The sequence below is a fragment of the Pleurodeles waltl genome, chromosome 3_1 (genome assembly GCF_031143425.1).
Source record: "Pleurodeles waltl isolate 20211129_DDA chromosome 3_1, aPleWal1.hap1.20221129, whole genome shotgun sequence".
Lineage (NCBI taxonomy): Eukaryota > Metazoa > Chordata > Amphibia > Caudata > Salamandridae > Pleurodeles > Pleurodeles waltl.
The window spans coordinates 1,941,957,695-1,941,983,358 of record NC_090440.1 but is presented as its reverse complement, the minus strand read 5'-3'; the positions used below and the strand labels follow the sequence as shown (position 1 = coordinate 1,941,983,358).

Here is a 25,664-nt window from a genome sequence, read left to right as displayed (position 1 = left end):
CTTCAAGTGTTGTAAACCTCACTCCACCTGAAAATCACTTTTTAACAACTTAAAAGTGTGTGGGGTTGATTTTGACCAGCTGTGAAGGAGCCTTTTGCAAATTATGATAAATATTCTTGCACTTAACCTGGACAGCTTTGAGTGCCTTGTCTGCGTAGAGGATCCCAGCACTGACATCACTGAAGGCTGCTTCCCCTGGCTGAAGGAGGACTCCAGGAAACCGCTTCTGGAATTGTTCGGTGGTGTGATACTGATGAGGGCACTGGTTCCGACCCAAGGTTTTCAAGATGGTTTGAAACTCTGACTTCTGCTCATCACCGATCACTAACAGGCCGGTCTGCCTGCAAGACATAACAGGAAAACACAGATGTCTATAGTGGTTAAGGTTTACAGGCAACCCAAATAATAGAGGCAAAGATGTCACATTGTTCTGCTCCCTATTTCTGTAATTCAAATAGGACAAGACCTGGAATTGTTTTGGTTCTAACTGACAAAGTAGACTACTTCTGTCTTATCTTATTATCAAATAATTTTCAGTACCCGGTGCCATGTGCTGGTAGAATGGAAAGGCCGGGTTCTGCTCTATCACTTACAAACCAAGCACATCCTTAGAGTCTAAGGCAGTATGTCACCACACTGCATAGACAGGGAGCGTCTCTCACAAACAAACCACCCATTACACCAGAGGTCGGTGCACTAGGGAGCTTCCAGACCACTAGCAAACTATTGCTAACACAAGAGCCAAATGTGATGTGCCTGCTACTATACGCATCATTTCAACGCCAGAGGTGACGCACACCACAGAACCAGGTAGTTCTACTATTCACACCATTCTAACACCAGAGTCGATGCTGTGTGTGCACACCGCAGAACAAGGGGCCTCCTACTATACACATCATTCCAACGCCAGAGGTGATGCTGTGTATGTACACTGCAGATCCAGGGAGCTTCTACTGTGCACATCATTCCAATGCCAGAGGTGATGCTGTGTATGCACACCGCAAAACCAGGGAGCTTCTACTATACACCCATTCTAACACCAGAGGTGATGCTGTCTGTGTGTACCGCAGAACTATGGACCTCCTACTAAACTCATCATTCTAACGCCAGAGGTGATGCACATCACAGAACCAGGGAGCTTCTATTATACACACCATTCTAACACCAGAGGTGATGCTGTGTGTGCACACTGCAGAACCAGGGAGCTTCTACTATAAACACAATAGTTGATGCAGTGTTTTGCACACCACAGATCCATGGAGTTTCTACTATATACTAGTAGTGGACTCTACTTTTAGCAGGAGGGGCAGGAGGATACAAACACACACATAATAAACACTGGCTCACACCCATGCATTCACATGTGCATGCACACAAACACATATCTATTCACAACACTCACTCCCAAATACTTATGCACACATGCACCAAGCATTTAAAAAAAAATCTTGCATACGTGTGCAGCTCTGCCTCGGAGATCCCAGGAGAGTTGGAACTGCTGCCTCCTCCCATTGGCTGAGAATGAGAGGAGGCAGCAGTCCCTACTCACCACAGAGCAACTCTCACTGACCCCACCTCACTCTGTGACGAGGTGTTAGTGATTGACACTCTGCCATGGGCACTTCAGGGCTTAGAACTGAAGGGCCCAGGTCCGAGACAATCAGTGACGCTCCCCCTCATCATGTGGGGGAGGGCCTTGAGGTGCTTTGCCAGGCTGAAGTGGTCACGCCCACAGGAGCTGTGACATCTTCAGCCCGGCAAAGTTCAGCTCAGGCAGCCAGGAGCCTGCACATTTCGCACGTCTAGCTCCTGGCTGTCTAGCTCTTGGGTGCCTGACCTGAAAATAAAGAGTGACCCTTGCTTAGCCTTACAGACACTTTTCTTGAGCAACAAGTGAGAGAGCATGGCCTCTCCACCCATTAGGACAGGATGTGGCTGCTATACACACCATTCCAACACCAGAGGTGATGATGTGTCTGCACACCACAGAACCAGGGAGCTTCTACTATACCCGCCATTTCAACGCCAGAGGAGATGCTGTGTCTGCACACTTTGGAATTATTTGTCTTACAAACAACAAATATGCTTTCTAGTATCCAGATATATTTTGCTTCTATTCATAGAATGTTTTAGTTTAGCAGATGGCCTGAGCTTAGCCCTGACCGTCATGGGTTCAATGGCAAATTTAAAATCAAGCATCTACCAATTGCAATCTTTCTTATCTCGTCCAACCCTTTTCCCAAAACCGGGACAATGACAATGGCATTTTCTTGGGATTTGGAAAGGTTAGCTAAGAATCTACACTAATATACCTGTTGCATAATTTCACTTGAACTTTTGTCTCTTCTCAGCCTGTCTGAACTTTAATGTATTTGAATGATTAACATTTGTGTTTTGGCACCATCATACAACTGCTGCCCACATTATGCAAGCAATTACCACTGTTGTGTCACAGTGAGCATGTTGCCTGGGATTACCACTATTGAGTCAAAGCAAGCATGTGGTCAGGGATTACCACCACTGTGCCTTGGCCAGTATGTTGCTAGGAATTACCACAACTGAACCAGGACCAACATTTAATCAGAAATTACCACTATCTGCCAGGACCTGCATGTTACCTGGAATTACTGTGACATGACCAATATTTTACTAAGAAATACCACCATTGTGACAGGGCCAGCATGTTTTCTGAGATTACCATCATCGAACTGTTGAACGCATGTCAGAAGTTATCACCATTGTTCTAGAGACAGCATGGTACTAGGAATTACTGCCAGTCTGCCAGGGTCATCATGTTGATAGAGATTACCACTATTGTACCAGAACCTCTGTTTAACCAAGAAATACCACCACCATTGTGTACGGATCAGTCTGTGGCCAGGTGTACCCGTCATTGTCCCTGGGTCGTTGTGTTACTAGGAAATTCCACCAAGATGGTATGGAGAAGTTGGTGATGAGGCAAGTGGCATGATGGAAAGTAAGAAGGACTAGAAAAGATGGAGATTAAAACAATCAAAGGTGAAATACATAATAAAGAAAGTGATATTTTGAAGATCCTGTGTAGGTAATAGAACAGAATGTTGGCAGATTTTTATTTCATGACTGTGCAGGAAGTGCTGATTCATTTTTATAACATGCGTTTTCTTTCAGACTTTATTCCCATGAGAAGACTAGCTTTGGTTATAGACCCTTATTGTCTAAGACAGAAGTGTAACTGTGTCCTTGAATTTGGAACATCCCGAGCAATGAACTAACAATTTATACAAATGTTTCAATCCTTTGTGGAGCTACATGAATGGAAGATGTTCCCAAGATAGGCCTGGGAATAGATGTCAATGTTGCAACCTGGAGTCGTGTGATAAATTTTTGTTGGATAATGCCCCTTCAACGTAATGTGGACTGTCAGTTTTGGTGATCAGAATGCTGTATGAACCTTAATACCTTGATGACCAGTTGTACCTTGTTCAGATCCAGACTGAGATGTTCGAAGATGAGATGTTGAGGCCCTATCCTGGATCCTGAATGCCGAGCCCCTTGGAGAGGAATCTTCCTCCATTCTTTGCCCTTTGCAATGCCCCATTGAGACTTAGAGATGTTCTCCCTATCACCCTGCAGAAGACTTGTGATTGAGCTTCTGACACGCTGACGCTTTACCTTTTACCTATCTTTTGCCGACCTTAGTTATTAAATTGTTGCCCAAGATTATCTTTTTACAAATTCTTTTTGCTCTTTTTGTCTTTTGTCCACATGTGTTCCGCCCCACGTCATTCCCTGATTTGGCCTACTGTAGGGTTACCCTATGCCCAAACCAGAACTATAACTTTGATAATTGGAAACTGACTGATGCTTGCTAAGCTTGAGCAACTTGTGATTTCTATATCACAACCAATTTTTTAATGTTTTGTACTTTTCTTATTGAATGCTTAGTTATTTTAATGTTAGTTTACCTTGATCTATTTTGTTGCCTTGGGCAACCCTTGGTGATGTGATTCTGTACCTTAATAAGTGTGTCTTGACAATTGTCTATATGACTTTGAGTTTGAATTTCTAATAAACCTCCTTAAATGTATTGCTGACTGGAGTTTTCCTTGTATAGCCAAACGTGTCATACAGTGTAATTGTATTGGTTCGTATTGCAAATGGTGTTAATGGTTCTACCACACTCTTAGCAGGGTCCAAAGGTCCACCGGCCTCATTGAGCATTGATTCCTGCGAAGGATGAAAATGCACACACACAGATACATGCATAGGCAGATATACACTCACTATTGCACAGACATACAGACAGACGCACATGCACACACAGTGCAGGAACGTTTCTTTAACTGCTCCTTCTGAATTAATATTACTGATGCCCGGGGGGTGGAGTAGAGGGGGCTGCGTCTCCTCTCTTCCCTCATGATCATGCAGCTATTAATCAGTGCTCCCAGGAGGGGGAAGTGTCTCAGGCTAGCTGGGAACCAGGGGAGGAGGAATAAGCAAGAGGGAGTACTGGCAGAGTGGAGACTGGAACATAGAGCCTGACATGGGAAGAAGTTGGCAGGGATGTCAGTAGGCTTCGGGTGTTTTGGGGAGGTGGCAGGGCAGGCACAATGGAGGTGGCGGCAGAGGGATTTGCTTTCCTCTGCAAGTGTAGCTCTAAGGCCAGGCAGATTCAGTGCCAGCTCTGCTGCAGAACTCTCCTTGATATGCGAGAGGAAGAATACATTTTCCCGCTTGCATGGCAATGGGTTGTACTAAATATCACAATGAGTTATACATGTTATACAATCAGCAATTGTAAATAGACCTATATATTTACTTTAGAAGTTAGTTGAAGAAGGCACTGGTTCACAGTTTAGTATTGACTCCAACTTTGTTATTGCTGTAAAGGAGCATGGCACTAGGCAATAGGATGGAGCGATGTGAGGGTTGAAGCTGCCTCTAGAAAAAGTGCTTAGAGTGATCCCTAAAACAGGCTTGGGTCTCATAGGTGAAACTGCAACCAATGCCATTAAGAATGTGCACACTGGTTTTCTGCCTTCATATGATGGGTGAATTGCTGCCAGAAACAAATCTGCAGAAGGAAGTAGCAACAATTGGCACCATTACTAGGTTGGAAAGAGCAGCCAGAGACATGACTGCTCCTGCAATGATATTATAAGGATGAAGTAGTGGCAGCTCCCAAAGGCACATATACTTTCCTTGCCCGGGTTCTGCTCTAAGAGTCACTTTCAAGTACAACATTCAGTCTACTTCACTCGTATCGATATATGCTCTATAGCTCCAACAGAAAACTGATAGAAATAATAAATTTAGGCTCAACCACTCCGCCCTCTCTTTGCTCTTATAACAATGGTGCAATGCACCCACCAAAACAAATTAGATGTCATTGCCTCCGCTCTCTACAGCTTCCAACCATACTGTTAAAATGCAGACTCTAAAGACTATAATAAACCAAGGAGAGTATTTATTTTGTTCTGACGTCAATTAACTGTATTTCCACATTTTGATTTTCCCAGACCATAGGACATTCCTATGTTTGATAGTCAGCAAGCTTGAGGGGTTAACGATGGGTGGGATCTGAGGGGTTTCATCACTATCAAATCAAGGTCCTTGTCTTTGGGTTTAAATATAACTTTCATGTCGACAACCATATTCTGGTCCCACTTTTGACAGCACTACATAAAAGAAGGGTGATCCTTCTATACTTGGCTGCTTGTTTAACAACCCCAGTTCCAGCAGAACAGGGACAAAACTTGGGTAGTGGTAAGGTCAACAGATGTCACACTGTCTGCCCGAACAGAGATGAATGTTGTAGAAGGGATCTCCGGGAAAGTTGTGCCTAAGGGCTCTACACGGAAAAATACACAAACACATTCAAATGTTCTAGGTGCTAGTCTTTTGACCTGGTTCAGTTCTTGAAGAAGAATCTTCATTATTTCAAGTATTGGGCTTAAGAAATGGAATAGGAGTCTGATCTTCAGACTGGTTACTTCTGTGTTAGAACAGCTAGATTGTAGCCCAGTCTTGTATGTAGAAAAGAGGCCAGAGTACAAAGACAGGAGCATGAAGACACAGGAGTAAAAGTCCAACCTCTCAGGGGAACAAAGAGAAAGAGTTGGGATGCAATGGCACCACAACTCCAAGACTCCTTATGTTGTCCTAATGTGTAATTTGCTTAAAATGAAGGGAAGACTTAGAAGCCACCATCAAAGGGTGAGTTTGACCCCCAACTAGAGAATGCCCAAAGTATCATGATGCTATAATGACAATGTGGGGAAAATGTATTGGCCTCTGGAACAAGGAATTACAAACAGAAAAAGATAAAAATCATGGGTAAAAATAAATGGTGCCTATACTGTCACCATATATGCCAGCAGCCCAAAAGAAAGCCCTCCCTGGGGTACACAGTGCCTGGACTTGTCGAATCTTCCCATAAGAGTGATTCACAGCTTTCAGGTGCCTTTAATCCCCACTACTACATGTCAGAGGTGCTAGGATCCATTTTCAGTACAGAGCCCATAGAACAATCAAGGAAGATGACTGAGTCAAGACATCTTTCAGCTACAATGATCTGTTCACCATTTTATAAACTAAGGACAATGTCTGTATGATGCCAAAGGGATGGGACGGACAATCTGGTGGTAGAAATCATATATAAACCAATAGAGATCTGCTGCAGGCATTTGGCAGACATGACACACCAGCTAGCTCACTTCCTTCTCTCTGGCTTTCCTATATTGCTGAAGTGGAGGGTGTGTTAGCAAACCTGCTTATTCTAATATTTCCATCCTCCCAAGGGTTCTCAATCTGTATGGCAGTTTTTAGTTGGATCAGTCTGATGCTTAGCCTCTGTGGCTGAACGTATTTGTCTTTGGCAATAAAACTTTTCTTTTCATCTACTGTGCCCAGGACAGGGATCCTAAAGCCTATATGACAGATACTCTTTTTAGGTCGAGCATAGCAGCGTGCAAGCACTGCTTTTCCTACCTGTTGTAATGTATTTGTGGGGTTTAACCATGCCCAGCTCACGCCCATCACTTTCATTCGTTCCTGGGCTGGGCTTGCAAAAATTCTTTGATGTCATTGGTAAAAGCTTAACTTTTGTCCTGCCTTGAGACTGTTTTGTTATGCCTTGCAGACTGACCCTGTTGCATGCAAAATTGCACCATTGCCTAGATGCTTTAGTGTGGGCAAATTACTTTTTATTTTGTCTCTCCTCTTCATGCTCCATGGCACTTTGAAGTTTCATACAGCGCAAACTTGATCGGCGGTATTAGAGTGCTTTGCATAAGCACCAGTTACATCACATGTTTCCTTTGTCTCTCCCATTCGCGCTCCATGGTGGCAGGAGGGCCGAAATGCTTTGGCTTGTTTTTTCAAATTAACATTTTCTGCCCCAGAGTCATGCCAAGGAAGGTCATGACTTTAAGCCCAGTTGCCCAAGCCAAACAACCCTTCCCCAGCAATCCTGAAGCCCGCCAAGACACCTCTCTGACTTGCAGGCTGAAGACGAGTGAGTGGTCGTGGGGCAGCCCCACAGTCCACTACCACCGCGGGAGGCTGCTGCGCCCGCTCCCCATCAGACAACACGTCACTCAGGTACTGTTCTATGTGCTCTAAGAATTTGTGACCCACTCCTGTTCTTAGCTCATAGCTTTTTGTCTTTAAAAATGCCAGTAGAATCCATTGCAGTTTTCATTGTATTCGAAATCAACTCCTGCAAAGTTCAAACATGCCACAGATGAAGTTGTTGCTTTAAAGACCGGAGAGTTTACTTTAATCAAACACAGGATCTCAGTGGGTGGCTTTCTGCCATTGTCCATGATGAACAACCAGATCCATTGGCCAACGGTCTAAAAGCCCATTCACTGACACTGTGATTAATGCAGCTACCACCATCCTCATAGTCCCAGGACATGACCCTGCGCCTGCTCTGTCCCTGCAGACCTACTGGTGGTCACCATGCACAAAGGTAAGTGTGGAGACTGTGACGGCACCCATGAAATGTTCAGCTGCACCATACAGAAGGGAAAGTGATTATACCGAGGCCTTGACTAATATTCAGCATAATGTATTTATTCCTTGGCGCTTTGGTAAAGTGATGTGTGTTGCTGTGCGACTGCATCAGTGAGCTGAGCAGATGCAATAGGTACTTTTGTGCCCAGTCCATGAGCAGATATCCCAGTCTATTTTTTCTTAGTCGCTGCCCCCTACAAGTCGAGAAATACACAGCACGCAAAAGTTAAGAGTTGGGTAATACATCTGTCCTGTGCTCCTCTCCTGATCATGCAACTAAAATGGAGTTTGTGATAGAGACCTCTTTGCAAACCACCTACCTCTCTGTAGAATACCTAGAAGCAAGTAAGTTACGCATTGTGTGCTATACAAATGGATCAATACAAACTTCATCTCTGGTTTCTTTTTAAATCAATCACGTTAGGCCTGGATGCTCTTCGTTTACTGTCCCTGGATTCATCAATAGTGAAAAGTGTGGGTACTACACGGGAACAGGAATTATGTGGCAAGAAAAGACCAAATTAGGAGGCAGGGTTGACCAATTTATTTGGCAAGAAAAGTCCAGTTATCAATTTACAGCGCCAATTGCAAATGCTTGTTCTTCATTTACCAGGGCTCATCCTAGTTGTTCTTAGCAACCCACGATTTCTTTCCTTTCTTGGGTTCTGTGCTAGACCAGCTGAAAGAGGGGCTGAAGAAATTTTGGTCGCTCCTTAGGGGAGAAAGATGCCATGGTTCCATGTTATGTGCCATGTGGTAGAAGTCACAGAGTAGATCCTTCCACTGGATCCATCAACCCTCTGATTGCCTACTAGCAGAAGCCAATCAATTGTCTGCTGCCTTGCTTTGTTTGCATACTCTAATGCGGAGTCACTCAGTAGAGGTCTCTTGGAGTAGGTGGAATCAGCGGTGTAACAGTCCTGGTAACCTTCGATGCTAAAGTCATACATACCACAATGACATTTATTTTCACTCTGGTGCTCATTGAAAGGTTTTCAGACTCTTCTGTGGCACACTCTGGATCATCGTTTTCCTTATGGAGAGATTTTTGCAGGAATGCTATTAGATATTTGTGGAAGCCAACAGATGCAGTATTCCTTAGCGTGCATGGTTGTGTGCCAGGTGTGTGAATAGGATCTTCCCCTCGATATTGGTATCTATAGGTGTTAGTTTTTATAGGTTATTGACAAGATTTATATACAATGATACTGTCAAAACGTGTGAACAATTTTGCCATAATACTTTGTTACAAAGACTAGCTCTAGGGATTGTTTTGTTGATCTTCTATCCATTAAACCTTTGGATGTTGGCAAAGCTATGACCATTCATTCATCTTGAATCACAACTACCACATTATCTGATTGCCTATACCATATTTTGATAAACAATCATGGCTATTTTACTTGGGTGCAGCAGCCAATCATCTTCAGCTATCAGAAGCAACATGGCAGATGCATAGTCATAGCTGGCATTTGCAGAATAGCCTACTTTTTTGCAATACAGATTTTAGATTGTGGAATGTGTTCCCACTTCCCAGTTTGACCTATCTGTTCCCTCTGCAATGTCAGAGTAGTGTGAAATTGTCTTGTGAATGCTTTAGTTGTGCCCGTTTTGCAGTATTTGGCTCTGTGTCACTTGAAGTCTGCTTGGTATATCCTCATAACTCATGGGACTGTGAAATGAAACAGGGGAAAGAGGTGTAATTCCCAAACTACATATCACAATCATCATTACATCGTCATACTCTTCTTCATCACAATCCTCTTTCCCAATTATGCTAAAAACAAAATAGAGAAATGTAAAACCATGAAAAGATGATTACAGTATTAAGGGCCACAATCTGTAAACGAATAAACTGCCCCCAACAAAACAAATGTAAAGAACTAGGACTAAACAAACGCAAGCCTAGATTCGCCATAAACTTTGAATCTAAGTCTAGCACTAACCTCAGGCCTAAACATAAATGTAATCCTCGGTTTGAAGACTAAAGCTAATCCTGAGGCCCAGCTGAGGCCTGTCTGTATGGGCTGATGGGTCTCGTCCGCTCACCTTTTTTCCAGAGAGGGAAAGTGTCTGTCAGGATGAGCGAAGGTCAGCCTGACAGCCACTCTTTTTCTTCAGGTCAGACAGCCAGGGACTAGACATGCTCAAGCTCCTGGCTGCCTGAGCTGAACTTTACCAGGCTAAGGATTTCACAGCCCTGTGGGTGCCCCCCACCCCCAACTTGGCAAAAGTGCCTTGAGGCCCCCCCGTGACAAGAGGGAGCGTCACTGATTGCCTCAGACCTGGGAGCTTCAGTTTTAATCAGTGACACCTCGTCACAGAGTGGGGTGTGGTCAGCAACTCTCACTAACCCCATCTCACTCTGTGGCGAGCGAGGGGCTGCTGCTTCCCTTACTGGCTGGCCTCAGGTCAGCCAATGAGGAAAGGCAGCAGCCCCCAACCCTCATGCAACCTCCGAGGATTTCCTCTCCCGGAGCTGCAGGGCAAGTAAGTTTTATGTTTTTGAATGTTTGGTGCATGTGTGTGTGTGATATGCATTCATTGTGAGTGAGTTTTGTGAATAGGTGTGTGTGTGTGCTCATTTGTGAATAATGTGTGAATGTCTATGTTGGCGTATGTGGCCCACTTTCCCCTCTCCGTTAAAATGTCTGACTGCCACTGCTGAGCCGTGAACTGAAGCCTAATGCTAAGCCCATGAATAAACATAAACCGAACCCAAGTCTTAAAGACTAAAGGTAACCCTGATCCCTGAATTGAAGTGTAGTGCTAACCTTAAACCTAAACATAAGCCAAACCCTCGTTTTGAAATCTAAAGCTAACCTTGAGCCCAGGATTGATGCTAAATGTTAACTTCAGGCCTAAACATACTTCTAACCCTAGTTTTGAAGACTAAAGCTAACCATGAGCCCTAAACTGATGCCTAATGCTACCCTTCATTTTACATTTCTGCAATTCCGGTTGGAAACGAAAGAAAACTAAAATATTTCGGAGTTAAAATACTAAGGCCCATATTTATACTTTTTTAGCGCCGCATTTGCGCCACTTTTTGACGCAAATGCGGCGCAAACTTACAAAATACTATTGTATTTTGTAAGTTTGCGCCGTTTTTGCGTCACAAAATGATGCAAATGCGGCGCTAAAAAAGTATAAATATGGGCCTAAAACTTTGCAGCTTTAGTGTGTTTTAGGTGTTCTCTTAGTATGTTATCACTACATATAGAATAAGAATGGTGGCTCTGTATCCCTAGAGAGCAGTAGCCAAGTAAGAAGGAGATAGAGGAAGGGGAAGAAAGAGAAAGTGAAAGAAAGAGAGTGCGAGGGAAGGTAAGAAAAAGAGACAGAATCTGTGTCCGCATCTGAGACACAGCACTTATTTATCACTAGCAAACTATACTCTAATACAGCGGTCCTTAACCTGTTGACGTCTGTGGACCCCCACTGAATCATTACTGGAATTCAAGGATCCTCACTGACTCATTGATAGCCAGAGACCCCCGGTCTAAGCAATTTGTAAGATTTGAACATAAAAGGAATACACAAAAATACAGAAACACGTATACACTAAGCAAATGTTGATCTTTATTTGTATACACTGTGTTAATTTTAATGTACTCATTTTATTATTTAATTCTGTAAAAGAGCTGCAGTCCTTAGTAGGCCTCAAGGTCGCCCAGAAGTCCTCGGACCACAGGTTATGAACCACTGCCCTAATACTTTGTGTCCACCGAAGGGACAGGCTCTTGTCAGTGACTTTGCGCCAAGCAGTGGCAGGCTGCCAGAGAGAGTATCACTATTCTAGGTACCTTGTCGCCCCATTGATCAGCGGTACTCTCCATGCTCCAGAGACCTTACCAGGCGCACCCTGTCCATTTGCAGGATTATGCTCTTGTCTACATGTTGTAGAACAAGCGCATGTAGGCAGCATCTCACGGTGTGCATCAATGAATGTCGTGGCCACTGAAGCAGGTAACGCGGGGGGAGAGCAAGCAGGCCTATAGACCTCACCATCATAAGCTTCAGTGTGCGAGGAAGTGACAAGTAATACATAGAGGCAGACAGAAGCCACGTGCCCTGCTGTCATCGCTGCTCAGAGACTTGTGAATCCCCAATTTCTGATGGGGATATGGCACCGTTTTTGGGCTCCTTTGATAACTACACTGAGTCTTTTTTTGTTTCAAAACATTCCCAGTAGTCTAGGTAGCATGTCTTTGTGCAGTAAGGTCTGTACCGCCTGCTCCCCCAGGGGCTTCATCCGCTGTCTGCTCAAAATAGAAATTATTTTGTTTTTAAAGTGGAGAAAGTGGAAAGAGATCATGCTGGAGCAACAGCTCGGTAGGTAAAGATAGATACCTGGATGGGGGCAGACAGAGAGACACACACAGACATTTTTTCAATGAAAAATCAAAGGTTACAGGGACGTTATAGTTATGCTCACATTTTACTTGCAAAAAAAAAGAAATTCAGCAGTTATAGTTTTGATTATCTCAAATAATTAAATCTTGTGCCCTAAGGGAACTCTAGCTCACGCCCTCGCCATGCACTGCTTTTTACCCCAGATATTACATCACTCATGACATCTTCTATGACATATGATATGAGAAAACTGTGTGTTAGAGATGGGGTATCTAGTTGGCAGTCGACTTGCACCCTGTCTAAGTAGGGACCCTCAGTCTAGTCAGGATAAGGGAGATACCCAGCTCAGATAACCCCCTGCTCACCTCCTTGGTAGCTTGGCACGAGCAGTCAGGCTTATCTCAGAAGCAATGTGTAAAGCATTTGCACATAATACACAGTAATACAGTGAAAACTCTACAAAAGGACATCACATCAGTTTTAGAAAAATAGCCAATATTTATCTATGTAAAACAAGACCAAAACGAGAAGGATTCAACATACAATAAAGAGATATGAATTTTGCAAGAATTAACTTAAAAATACAGTTTCTTGAAGTCGATAGCTCCTTCTGGGGTTATCACGGCATCATGAACAACAAATCCAACAGTTCAGGCCGGCTGCAGAGATTCGCGGGCCAGCTACAGTGTAGGGAAGACCCGCAAATAGTACCTTGGAAATGCAAGGCGTTGTGATCCTCGTGATGAGATCTAGAGTGCAGCGTCACTGGCATCAGTTCTGGAGGCCAGTGCGGTGGTCCTGGGGCCCTTGAAGTCACACGCTTTGTAGATCGATCTCCGGGCTAATGATGAAGTCACAAACTCTGGCGTGGATGGTGTTGGGGCTGCGGTGTGAAGCGGGACGATGCGTTGTGCGGTGCCTTCTGGTCACGGTGCAGGCAGCAGCTCGGTGACAGCGTCCTGCGGCGTCAGTGAGACCAGGGCTAAAGTGTGAAGTGGGGTGGTGTGGTGCGACGTGCGGTGTCTCCAGGTCACGGTGTAGGAAGTGTTGCCGTCATTGCTGAAGTGCTGTCATCGGTAGGCCTAAAGCAGCGGTGCGGTGCGGGCTCCGTGCGGTGCCCAAGGCTGTGGTGCAGACAGGGGCATCTGTTGACAACACTGGAGTCGATGGTGCTGGCATCTGTGGACAGGGGCTGTGGTGTGGCACGGGACGGTGCTTCGTGTACCTCACGAGTGGTGTCCACAGCCTCAGGCAGCGGCACCGGTATCAGCGAGGAGCAGCGTCATCGGGGATGCCAAGCCTCCGGTGCGAGCAAGGTGATGCGGAGTGCAGGGCCCATAGGTCATGGTGCAAGCGGCGCCTCGGTGGCGGTGAGGCCAGGGTTGTGGTGTGACATGCGACACGGCTCCGTGTGGCGGCGTCAGGTCACGGTGCAGGCAGCAGCATCTCTGATGACGTTGCAGTGGTTTTTCTTGTGTTGCAGCACAAAATACAGTTCCCAGTCCAGTAGGCAGATGAAGCTGAAGTCTGTGATATCCCTGAGACTTCCAACAGGAAGCAAGCTCTACTGCAAGCCCATGGAGAAACTTCACAAGCGGGATACACAGCAAAGTCCAGTCTTTGCCCTCTTTAAGGCAGAAGCAGCAACTGCAGGACAACCAGGCAAAGCATACGCAGCAAAGGGGCAGTACTCCTCCTCCAGCTCTTCTCCTTGGCAGAGGTTTCTCTTGATCCAGAAGTGTTCTTTAAGTCTGGGATTTTGGGTCCACTACTTATACCTCTTTCTGCCTTTGAAGTAGGCAAACGTCAAAGAAAAGTCTCTGTTGTTGACAAGATCCTGCCTTTCCCAGGCCTGGCCCTAAACATACAACAGGGAGTCAGAGACTGCATTGTGTGAGGGCAGGCACAGCCATTTCAGGTGTAAGTGACTACTCCTCCCTCCACTCTAGCCCAGAGGGCCCATCAGGATATGCAGGCTAAACCCCAGCTCCCTTTGTGTCACTGTCTAGAGGAAATTCACAACAGCTGAACTGTCAGTCTGATCCAGACGTAGAATATACAAGCAGGCAGAGGCACAGAATGGTTTAAGCATGAAAATGCCCAATTTCCGAAAGCTGCATTTTCAAACTGACAATCTAAAAAACAACTTTACCAAAAGGTGTATTTTTGAATTGTGAGTTCGGAGACCCCAAATTGCACATCTCCATCTGCTCCCAATGGGAAACTGCACTTAAAAGATATTTAAAGACAGTCCCTGTGTTAACTTCTGAGAGAGATAGGCCTGGCAACAGTGAAAACCGAATTTGGCAGTATTTCACTGTCAGGACATGTAAAACACATTAGTACATGTCCTACCTTTAACATACACTGCACACGTACCAGAAAGGAAGGTTTGGTCCTGGCAAGTGGGTACACTTGCCAGGTCGAATTGTCAGTGTAAGACTGCACACCCAGACACTGCAGTGGCAGTTCTGAGACATGTTTAAAGGGCTACTTATGTGGGTGGCACAATCAGTGCTGCTGGCCCAGTAGAAGTATTTGATTTACAGGCCCTGGGCACACATAGTACACTTTTCTGGGGACTTGTTAGTAAATCAGATATGCCAATCATGGATAAACCAATCACCAATACAATATACTTAGGGAGCACTTGCACTTTAGCACTGGTCTGCAGTGGTAAAGTGTGCAGAAACAATAAATCAGCAAAAACAAATCAGAAAGAATAGGAGGACGAAGGCGAAATGTTTGGTGATAACCCTACAAAAGGGCAATTTCCAACACTGTGCATGGCGAAGGCGCGAGCTATAGTTACCTTAGGGCACAAGTTATAGTTACTTGAAATATCTTTAACTATAACAGCTGAATTTCTATGTTTTTGTGCATTTAAAATCTGAACCTAACTATAACATCCCTGTAACCCTTGGTTTTTTAGTGAATTTCGAAGAGTTTTTTAATTCTATTTCCTAACTATGATGTTCCTGTAACTTTTGTTTTTTTCAGTGAATTTCTGTTTTTTTAAACGTTAAGTAAGATGTCTATCGCAAGGCAGAATGGAGGGGGCTTGGATGCAGGCATTGTGCTGCCCCGACCCAAGCTTGCTGCTTCTGCTCCTCCCTTGTCATCCATTGTCCAAGTCCATGCCTCTGCTCCCTCATTACATCCCTGTGAGGCCATTGTTCTGCCACTGCTTTTACCACCTGCCCTGAACAGTTAGCGTGCTGCCCCATCCACCTCCTTCCTACCCTCTATTGTCCGAGTCCAAGCACCAGCCCCCTCCCTTCTGCCCTGCATAGTCCGATGTGCTGCCACTGTTCTCCATTTAGCTTGCTGTCCCTGCCCACTCCTCCTGGCCTCCGTTGCCCAATTCCATGCCCCATCACTGCCTTCCTGTTTAGCCTCTGTGCTTAGCTTGTTGCCCCCACCCTCCTTCCCTCTGCCTTCTGATGTTGGTGTGCATGCCCCTGCGTCCTCCTTTCTGCCCGCCAAGTTCCATGGACCTGCCACTGCCGCTCCTATTAAGTCAGAGTGTTCTGTAGAGCTGCTGCTGCCCCTACCACCTGCCTAGTATGGTCATTTGGTTGCAGCTTGTCCTTTCCACTTCAACCCTGCCTGTCTGAGTCTGTGCCCCTATCCTCTCCTTCCTGTCCTCCATGGTCCATTTTGTTGCCACTCCCTTCGGCCCTATTGTGCTGCAACTGCTTCACTTGCCTGCCTTGCATGGTCTGTTGTGAATCCCCTTCCCCTGCCTTCTCTTGTCTATGTCTATCCCCTATTCTTCGCTTCTGTCCTCCATGGTCCTTTATGCATGCCACTGGCCACTGTGCTGCCACTAACCCTCCTGCTTGCCATGCATAGTCTTCTGTGCTGCCACAGCCCCTCTCACCTCCCCCTGTGTGGTCAGCTTGCTGCCCCTGACCCCCTCCCACCTTCCCTCAGGTGTCTGTGTGTATGCCATTAGAGTCTAACGTTTGCCCCCCATGGTGCTTGTGTTTCCAGTGACCATCCCACCTGCCCTCCATGGTCGGCCTGCTGCTCAGCTCTGCTCCCTTGCCCCCTGCCCTTCATTTTCCATGTGCAGGCCCCTATCCGCTCCCTCTTGCCTTGTCCGGCCCGTTGTTGTGGCCCAGCCTCCTCCCTCCTGCTTTTCATGGTCCGTTATGCTGCAACTGTCCCTCTTGACTGTCTGGTATGGTCAGTTTTCTGCCCTTGCCTATTTCCCCACTGTTCTCTGTTTTCCATGTGCATGGCTCTGTCCCTTCCCTATTGCTTTCCATGGTCCGTTATGCTGCACTGCTGTCCCACTTGCCTTGTGTGGTGTATTGTGCTTCTACAACAACTGACAGCTTCCCTGTCAGGTCAGTTTGGTGCCCCTGCCCATTTTCCTCCTGCCCTCTGTTATCCGAGTCCATGTCCCTACCCCATTCCTCCTGCCCGCCATAATCCAGTGTGTACCATACTTGCCAACATTTTAAACTTGGGAAGAAGGAGATTCTGGATACAAAACCTGGGGAATTGATTTTCCCCACTGACTTATATATAGTGGTTTTAGGCAGGGGACAGATAAAATAAATTCATTTTGTGGCTTAAAAACATCTGAAGTCTCCTGCCTGAATAGGGTCTGTTGGCATGTATGGTTGTACTGCCACTGCCCCTTCCGTCTGTCCTCAATGGTCTGTTATATTGCCACAGCCTCTCTTGCCTGTCATGCATGGTTGTTTTTTTGCCCCTGCCCTACTTTCCCCTTCATTTTCAGGACACAGGGGCCAAGTCCCTGAGTTTTGTAATGGCTGCCTAAACTTATTGTTCAGGTTGTCACCAACCAATCAGGATTGACTAGTCTCCCTTAAATTGGCCAATTAGAGCATATCTGAACACGAACTGTCCAGATATACACCTTACTTTTTTCTTTAATATCTCAAAAACTACTGAACGTATTTATACCAAATCACAAGAAGGACTCTTTCTGGACCAAAAGCTACCTTTTTACCAAATTGAAAGTAATTCCGTCCAGCTGTCCAAGCTGTAGTTGTGTCTAAAGATCCCTATGTGAATTGCATAGGGAAAAAGCATTTTGGGACCCCACTCTCTTTTTCTCGGCCCGCTTGACGAATCACCCCGAAACTTTCAACACAGGAGCTGTACTGACCATCATACTAGTTTGGAAAATGTTATGAAGATTCTTTAAACAGCAACAAGGTTATTGGCAAAACAAAAATCGCCTAACTATAACTACCTACTATATATCAGTAATTTGTTTATTTCAGATATTTCAATCCATAAAACATACATCATAAAACCCCAGTGTCATAAAGACGTTACATTAAGCAAAGACTACATTCTTTTTAAAACCAACATAAAAGAAAGTGGACTTGATGATCAATAATACCACAATCCTATTATACACAATATTCCACATTACAATTCCCTAAAAAGAAGCTCACTATACAGCGTAAAAAATGTTTTTCTCTAAATTAGCAGCTTCAATACTAGTTCATCATCACAATAAGTACAAGCTGGAGGCTCTGGGAAATAGGATCACATAAAAATTAAATCATCCAAAAATAATTGCACAATTCTTGCTTGCCTGATCTGGGTTAATGTCTATGGCGAACTCTCTCTTAAACTATTGCGGGCAGAAGAAACTTGAATAACCACATCTATAACAAGGGTCAGGATTCCATGTTTCCTGAAAAACGCATACGTTGTGCTCATCAGTCTGGATCCAAAGGTTTTGCCTTTTCTCTGGCTAGATTCCTTGAAAGGATGTTTCATGTTGCTTTAGCAGCATTCAAGGGGACACTCAGAGGTGCCTTCTGGTGATCTATTAACTTATCAGGCACCTGCTCAGCGAGTCAATCACAAGCATCCAGTGAGGCTAGCAGAGCAAATTTATTAGAGGTAACCACCCTGTTACGAGGTATAAGCTCACCCCCTGCTCCCTCACAGGGTTCTCAAAAAGATCTAACCTGTGAGGATGTGATGACAAACCCACCCTAGTGGGTCTATAAAAAATAACAAGGGGAGGTTTACAATGGAGGTTAAGAGACAACCAGGGCCAGGACGACGAACTGAAACAAGAACACTTCCTGTGGCCAGGTGTTGAATGAAATTAATAATCATACAATCCCCTTCAAAGGATTTTGGGCCCTTACTAATCCAGCTCACCCTCCTAACCAGGTTCATCCATCATCCCACCTCCCTGTCTAGTGACGAATATAATTGCATCCAGTACATGATCTTATTCCTTAACTGGTCATAATTTTCCACCACCCCTGCTTTTAATGGTGGCACGCTGCCTAGAACAACGACATAAGGTGCCACTTCTGGGGCAGGTTGTTATGCGTCAACCTTGAAGATAGGGACTCTCTCACCACAGATGTGACAAAAGCGTTAGACACCAGGATCTACGAGCTATTTCTGAAACCAAGGTTGATAGTCAGGCCACTAACCAACCTACCCGGGACCACGGAGACTGCACTGTGTGACCCGTCCTCCATATTGTGGCTTTTAGAATTTGTCTTTTTCGAGCTGCCAAACCTTGGCTGCAACAAAATACAATCTTGTGTGACACTACATGGTCGAAGGATGACCGGGTATCTTTCCACAGACACCATCACTATCATGGATGGATATAGAGACTGAGGTGGAGAGGTAAGTACACAGGTAGGAACAGAAAGCCCCTTGGAATGTAGCAGTGGTAGCCAGTTGGAGAGTTTATGTTCAATGGCAGTCAACCTTACAAGTAATAGTTCCAATTTTTCATCCAGAGCAATGTTCAATTTGTTGTAAAACGAATTTAATAAGGCTTCAAACTTTTGGGACTCCCTAGAATCCACATCAGAACCAATTGGGGACCGAATATTAGTCCCCTCAGAGCACTCAGGTTCACAAGTAGGGGCAGAATAACTCAGGGCCTCACTCCCCTTAGACACCTCCTCGGACCCCACAGCCCCAACAGGGCTAACGGGGTCATCACTAGCAGGGGGACCTGAAAAAAGAAAGGAGAGGAACAGCCAGCACTCTGCCAGTTCAGTTTCTTTTCTGATGGCTCCCACAGCCCTTTGCAGCAAGCCATTCAAAGATGTGGGCGTGAGCGTACGAGTTCTAGAGGAGCTTACTGGCTGCTTCCTCTTCCCCGTCACTTTACAGGGGGTAGATACTAGTGCGGGGGAGGGGGGAAGTAGACAGCTGGAAAACATGCACTCTCATGAAGTGCTTTACCATAAAGAAAGTGGTGCCTGAAAAGTAAGCAGTTGGTAGCACACAGTAACAGGGACAGGGGAGAGAAAGCCCACAGAAGCTAACAAATAGAAAGCAAGCAAATAAGAGTGACAATAAATCAACCCATGGAAAGTAATAGGATTGCTGTAAGTCCACTGTAAAGAGACAGTAGGTATTTTTGCAAACAGACAGCTGGTGCTGTCTGGTAGGCGAGACCTAACAACGGGATAAAGGAACTATGGAGTTGGATCCAACACACCGCAATGCTGTCTGTTGATTGCATTATTTTGATTCTGGGTAATTTTTTAGGATATAGTTTTTTTCTTACCTTTTAGAGGGGCCTCGCAGAATGCTCTGATTAGCAGCACTGCAGTCTCTACTGATTTAACTCCGCTGTTTGCAATTACGATACACTTAAGAAGATAGATCGGTGGGTTAATGGGTTTGCAGAACAAATCCAGTGTAAAACCTGCAGGGCATGAGCTGCCCAGCCGGTGGGAAAGACTGGGCCTCTCATGCTTCTAAAGCCGATAAACTAATATTGAGTCAGGAAATAGAAACATGTTATTTATATAGCTTGGAAGTCACACGGCTGTGGCTACAAGCTGTGAACAAAGAACAAGTTGTTTCTGTTATTTTTAGGTTGCAGTGATTCTGCGTGTGCTTGTGTTTTGGCCCAAAAAATATTTGACTATTTAATTGGTTATGAACAGCGTGCTGGGTGGTAGGCCAAGCTCATATATCATGGCGCAAACAGCAGTGTGGCATTAAAGCTGCTTCTATGAGTATCACACCTTCAACCTATAGAAGGTCTTAAAGACTTCTTGAAACCATAAATTCCTCGAGGAAAATGCGAGATAGTGAAGTGGCCCACAAGCCCTTTACAAGCGCAGTGGTTTTTAGGTCAAACGTGCAAGCGCTCTGGCCTGTTGTAATCTGTCTGTGGGCTTTTAACCATGCCCACCGCATGCTCTCTTTCATGGGCTTGCCTTTCAAACGTCCTTTGTTATCATTGGTAAATGCTTTATATTTGTCCCTCCTTGGGGCGGTTTGGTTACCACGTTGGACATCGACTTTGTTAAATGGATAACCGCATGTTTGCCGATACGTCTGACTGCGAGCGAACTTCTTTTTCCTTTCGTGTCTCTTCTTCGTGCTGACGCTCATGGCGGCCATGGCGCTTTGAATTGACTTGCTTATGTCAACTGTTTAACTTTACATTTTCAATTTATGTGGCGAGAAAAGTCCACTTAGGAATTTACAACGCTAATAGCTCTAACTGGAGCAAACACAAGACCCATTGCACTGCAAATGCTTGTTGGGATTTACGTGCAACCTGCGGTCATAGGTTTCAGTTATGGCATGGTCTGTTCAGCCTTTCATCGGACGACTTAGCCTTTCAACCTTAGTACTAGGGTAGCAAGTGCAATATAAACAATAAAGAGAGCATTTGGTAGCCCTGACTGGAGAAAAAGACACAAACGAGCCAGGCGCAGGAAGAGAGCATATTCACTATTTGTGAGCCAGGATTTATAGAGGCTAAAGATAAACCACAGGGAACAGAGACCCGACATGGAAGCCAGGAAAAATGGCTTCTGTTAGGTTCCACCAAGGAAAAACATACAAGATGTGCTTTGCAAGAGAATGGTTTAAGGAAAAAATCAAGGTATTGGCACAGTGGTTCTAGTATGGAGCCACATCCAGATACAATGGGTCTACCCGGTGGATTTTCCAAACTCTTGTGTACTTTAGGTAAAGTGTATAGTACGGGGATGCGGCCTTAACAAAAGCATATGTCAGGAACAGTATGCACGTAATCATGCTATATGAAGGGCAAGAATTCTCTTCCAATTCTGAACTATTAGTCACAATGGACATACAATCCCTGTATACCAACATTCCCCAACAGGAAGCTCTAAGAATGCTAAAGTACTTGATTCCCACACACAACCAGTGCAGGTACCCACTTGGGTCTTAATTTCCATGATGGAAATTGCAATGGGCAAAACTATTTTTTGTTCAATAACAATTTTTATTACCAGACTAAGAGAGTGGCCATGGGAGCTGCCTTCGCACCTAACTTGGCAAACCTTTACATGGCAGAATATGAGACTTTAAATATCTTTAACCAAACCAATCCTGTCCTACACCATATACACAAATGGTCGAAATACACCGACGATGTATTGCTCATTTGGCATGGATCTATTATCCAACTTCAGGAATTCCACACCTGGCTGAATGGCAAGTCCAAAGATATCCAGTTCACCATTGAGTCCAATAGAGAGAACATTCCCATCTTGGATCTCAAATTAGCACTGGACAGAGGCAAACTCTTTGTCACACTATATCGTAAACAGACAGAGAGAAATACACTTCTACACTATTCTAGCCACCACCCGAGAAGCTTGAGAGATAATCTCCCGTTTGGCCAGTTCCTCCGTATTCAGAGAAACTGCAGAAAAAGATTTGATTACTTCAGAGAATCCGATATCCTTATTAAAAGACTTTTGGAGAGAGGTTACCCCAAAAGGCTAGTTAAAAGAGCAAGAAAACGAGCTTGGTACAATCACAGAGAAGCTCTTTTAGAACCCAAAACATGTAAACAAGACTGTAATAGACTAGCTTGTGTTACCACATACAACCTGGCCAGCAATGACATCAAAAGAATAATTCTACACCATTGGGAACTAATTAAAGAACATCTCAACACACAAGAAGCTCCACTATTCTCTTTCAAGAAAGGGAGAAAGCTAAAGGATACTCTCACTTGTGCACTACTACCGGAAATGCCCAAAAGAAAGGTGAACACATTATGGGATTTACCAGCAGTTGTTGGGCACTATAAATGTAGCAATTGTGCGGCATGTAAAATGAGCTTCAATGCAATGGAGTTTTGACATAAAGAGTACACATTTCCTCTACCCACGTTTACTAACTGTAACAAACAGGATGAAATTTACGCAATCTGGTGCCCCTGCAAGTTATTATACATCAGACAAACTACTCAGAAGGTCAAATGCAGAATTCTGCAACACAAAAGCAGAATCAAATGTAAAACAGTGGGAGCACCTCTAGTGGAACATAAAGAATTGATGCAACACAAATGTGATGATATAAAATGGCAAATTGTGGAACAAATCTCCTTGGGACCAAGGGGAGTTGATAAAGACTATATTTTGACTAAGTGGGAATTATTTTCGCTAGAAAAATGTGGCACTATCATAGAGGGATTAAACACCATAGAAGATTGGCGTCACGCCGCCCTGTAATCTTATATCATCTATGCTATATGCTAGGCCTCTGAATGAATTGGCGCTTTCACAACCATTAAAGGAGGGGCCATTGGCCCCCCTTTTTTGACACGTCCAATGGACCCATTAAGTTCTTTATTCATTTGATCGCATGTCTTCCGCCCGATAGATGCACTCAGGGACCCCAGCTAGTAGGTACCCCACCGTTAGACACTTTTGACAATCTTATGCTTTTCACGATTCATTTTGACATCAGCCACATGAAACGTCGTCTGCTCAAGGGCACACAGGCCCCTTGGTTGATAAAGATCTGCCAACATGTGAAAGAGCCAGCCTAATTATATGGTTGGCTCGCTAGACAGACGTTTTAATACATACGGTCCCTGTGGTTTCGGTATAATCTCCTGCTGACTTTAATATAGCACGATTCTTAGACGCACATCTAGATGGACCAGAGAGGAAACCTACCCTTTAATGGTCTTGCGCCGACTTGCTGCCGGCGTACTACACCGGGGAATACTTTCCCCTGATTGGCCCGGACTCGGACCAATGGCAGGAGTTGTTGCTCCTTTCCACATGGATGTTCCGTCTTTTTAAGCTGACACGTCGGACGAACGTGCAGCTTTCTATTTATAATCCCGACCGCACGAGTAATGCATGCGGCCAACCACTTAGTTTCCCGGCGACACCGATGCCCTAAATCTATGAAAATAAGTAAGTGCTCACACATATAGCCTTTATAATGGCTTCACCATTTAAAATCCTTATTTAGGCCACCTCCATTTTTATTTCTTTATTTCTAGATACCATGAGCCTTCAGCCTTTATTTATGTGGGGCAGAGTCTGTGACTGAACTACACCTACATAATACAGCGCAATCTTTATGTAAGTAATTACTCAAATAGCCTCATATAGTGGCTACATCCTATAAAACCCTTTACTGAGGCCACCTCCTTTTTCATAATTTTTAGATTCTGTGAGCCCTCAGCCTCATTTTTGCACACCTGTGTTTGTGACTGAACCACAGCTACAGAACATTGCACTACCTTGACTGACATCCTTAGACCAAAATTACTGATCATGTAAGTAATTACTGACATCCTCATGATGACTGTATCTTTCACTACACAGAGAGAAATAGGGTACGATTGTGTATCTCAGTTTCCCATTAGGAAGACGCCCTTGACCTAGAAGATCCTTATCCCTAACCGGATTCCCTAGGAGTTTGCTCATTATTGGCCCCACCCACATATTGAACGATTTACAGTGATTATATAAGCCCTTACTTACTAGGATATTTATACTATCCCTAGGTGCTACCGACCAGATATTATCCCCAGTCCTGGTGATGACCCACCATTGATTTATGTCAACATATGGGGTCGAAAAGTCAACATGATTTTGAATGTGGATTAAAACTATAAAGAAATTCTATGTGACTTCAGGGCTTCCTGGATTGACGGAGCCATCTGAAGTCCATATTGTTCTTAAACCACCTTCCGTATATATTGTATATATCACCTTCCCTTCTTTTCACAATATTCACTTTCACTGTGCTTTTCGAATTAGGAGCACCTACCAACATAAGTATAATCTTCTTTTGTGATGAAAATGTAAAAAGAAAAAGCAATAAAACTTTATTTATGCTACATTTATTGTAGATTGGATATTCATAATCGTTTAATCAATAGATTACCGTGGGAGTCTAGGAGTACTTCCCCCTTGCTTTGACCATATTTTCACTTTCATTTTGCTGCAGCGTTTTCAGCATCCTTATGAGCAAGGTTCCCAGGGTTCAGTTTTGACTGATATTCACAGATAAATACAGACCACAAACAATGTGTTTGAATTTATATTTAAAAGTGGAAAAATAAAGAAAATTTTTCTTTTGTGAGAGACTCTCCATGCTGTCCTTTATGAATGCCAAACTGACCGCTGAGCAGATAGATAGATTGGGAGTTTAAAAAAAGGATGATATTTCCTTAAATACAGGCATGTGTTAATATATATTTGTATTGCATGCTAGTATTTACTGTGGGTGTGGTGTTTTGTTATATGCAGCTGCTTAATTTGCTAAAATGCACCAGGCATCTGAGTTTGAGTGCATGTTTATCAGTTAAATATATATTCATATATAGCTATTTACGGCTCTATTAATTCTCAAAACACTAAATAAATATGGATAAATACCAATATGATTGGCAAAAAATAAATATGGATAAATACAGATGGAAATGTTGAAAAAACAAATACCATAAAACCAGGAGCCCTACTTATAAGTTTGCTGCATTTGCTACATAATCCACCATATGCTGCATAATCTGCAAATTTTGCAAAATAAAAATGTTCCTAGCTCAAACGGATGAAAAGCTATTAAAAACATGGTCATGTGTGTTCCTACAGTTCGCAATGGTTGATTGTTCAACTTTCGTTTGCATAGTGATGTATTTGGATATTAAACTGGTACTAATAAGGTGAAAGCCTTTCTCAGACAATATTACCATTGACAAAAATGACATGAGAATGAAGTAATAATATCACAAAACGTGATGCATTAACTTGCCTTTTCTTGCAACATAATTTAATCAACTCTGCTGCATTACTTGGTTAACCCTGCTGCATAATTCCAGTGTCCCAGGCTATGGATGGAAGAGCCAACACGTCAAACAGACATGAACCAGGACCCAGCCACTGGTCTGGCTTGGTTCTAAAAGACCATGCACGAGCTGAGACAGGAAAATATTTGGCATGTGAAACATGCAATAAATATCATGTAAAAATATGAAAAGTTGCTTTAAAAAGGTGTTATTTCTTATACATGCGGATGCGTTT

General features: G+C 44.1%; 1 protein-coding gene across 2 annotated transcripts in view; it reads right to left on the bottom strand.

Annotated features, from left to right (window-relative positions):
- PIPOX (pipecolic acid and sarcosine oxidase) overlaps positions 1-25,664 on the bottom strand; it is a 217,672-nt gene that overhangs the window by 80,551 nt on the left and 111,457 nt on the right. For both annotated transcript variants that reach the window (XM_069226217.1, XM_069226218.1), the window contains exon 3: positions 128-341. In XM_069226217.1, the coding sequence (XP_069082318.1) occupies positions 128-341 (214 nt within the window). The remainder of the gene's footprint in view (positions 1-127; positions 342-25,664) is intronic.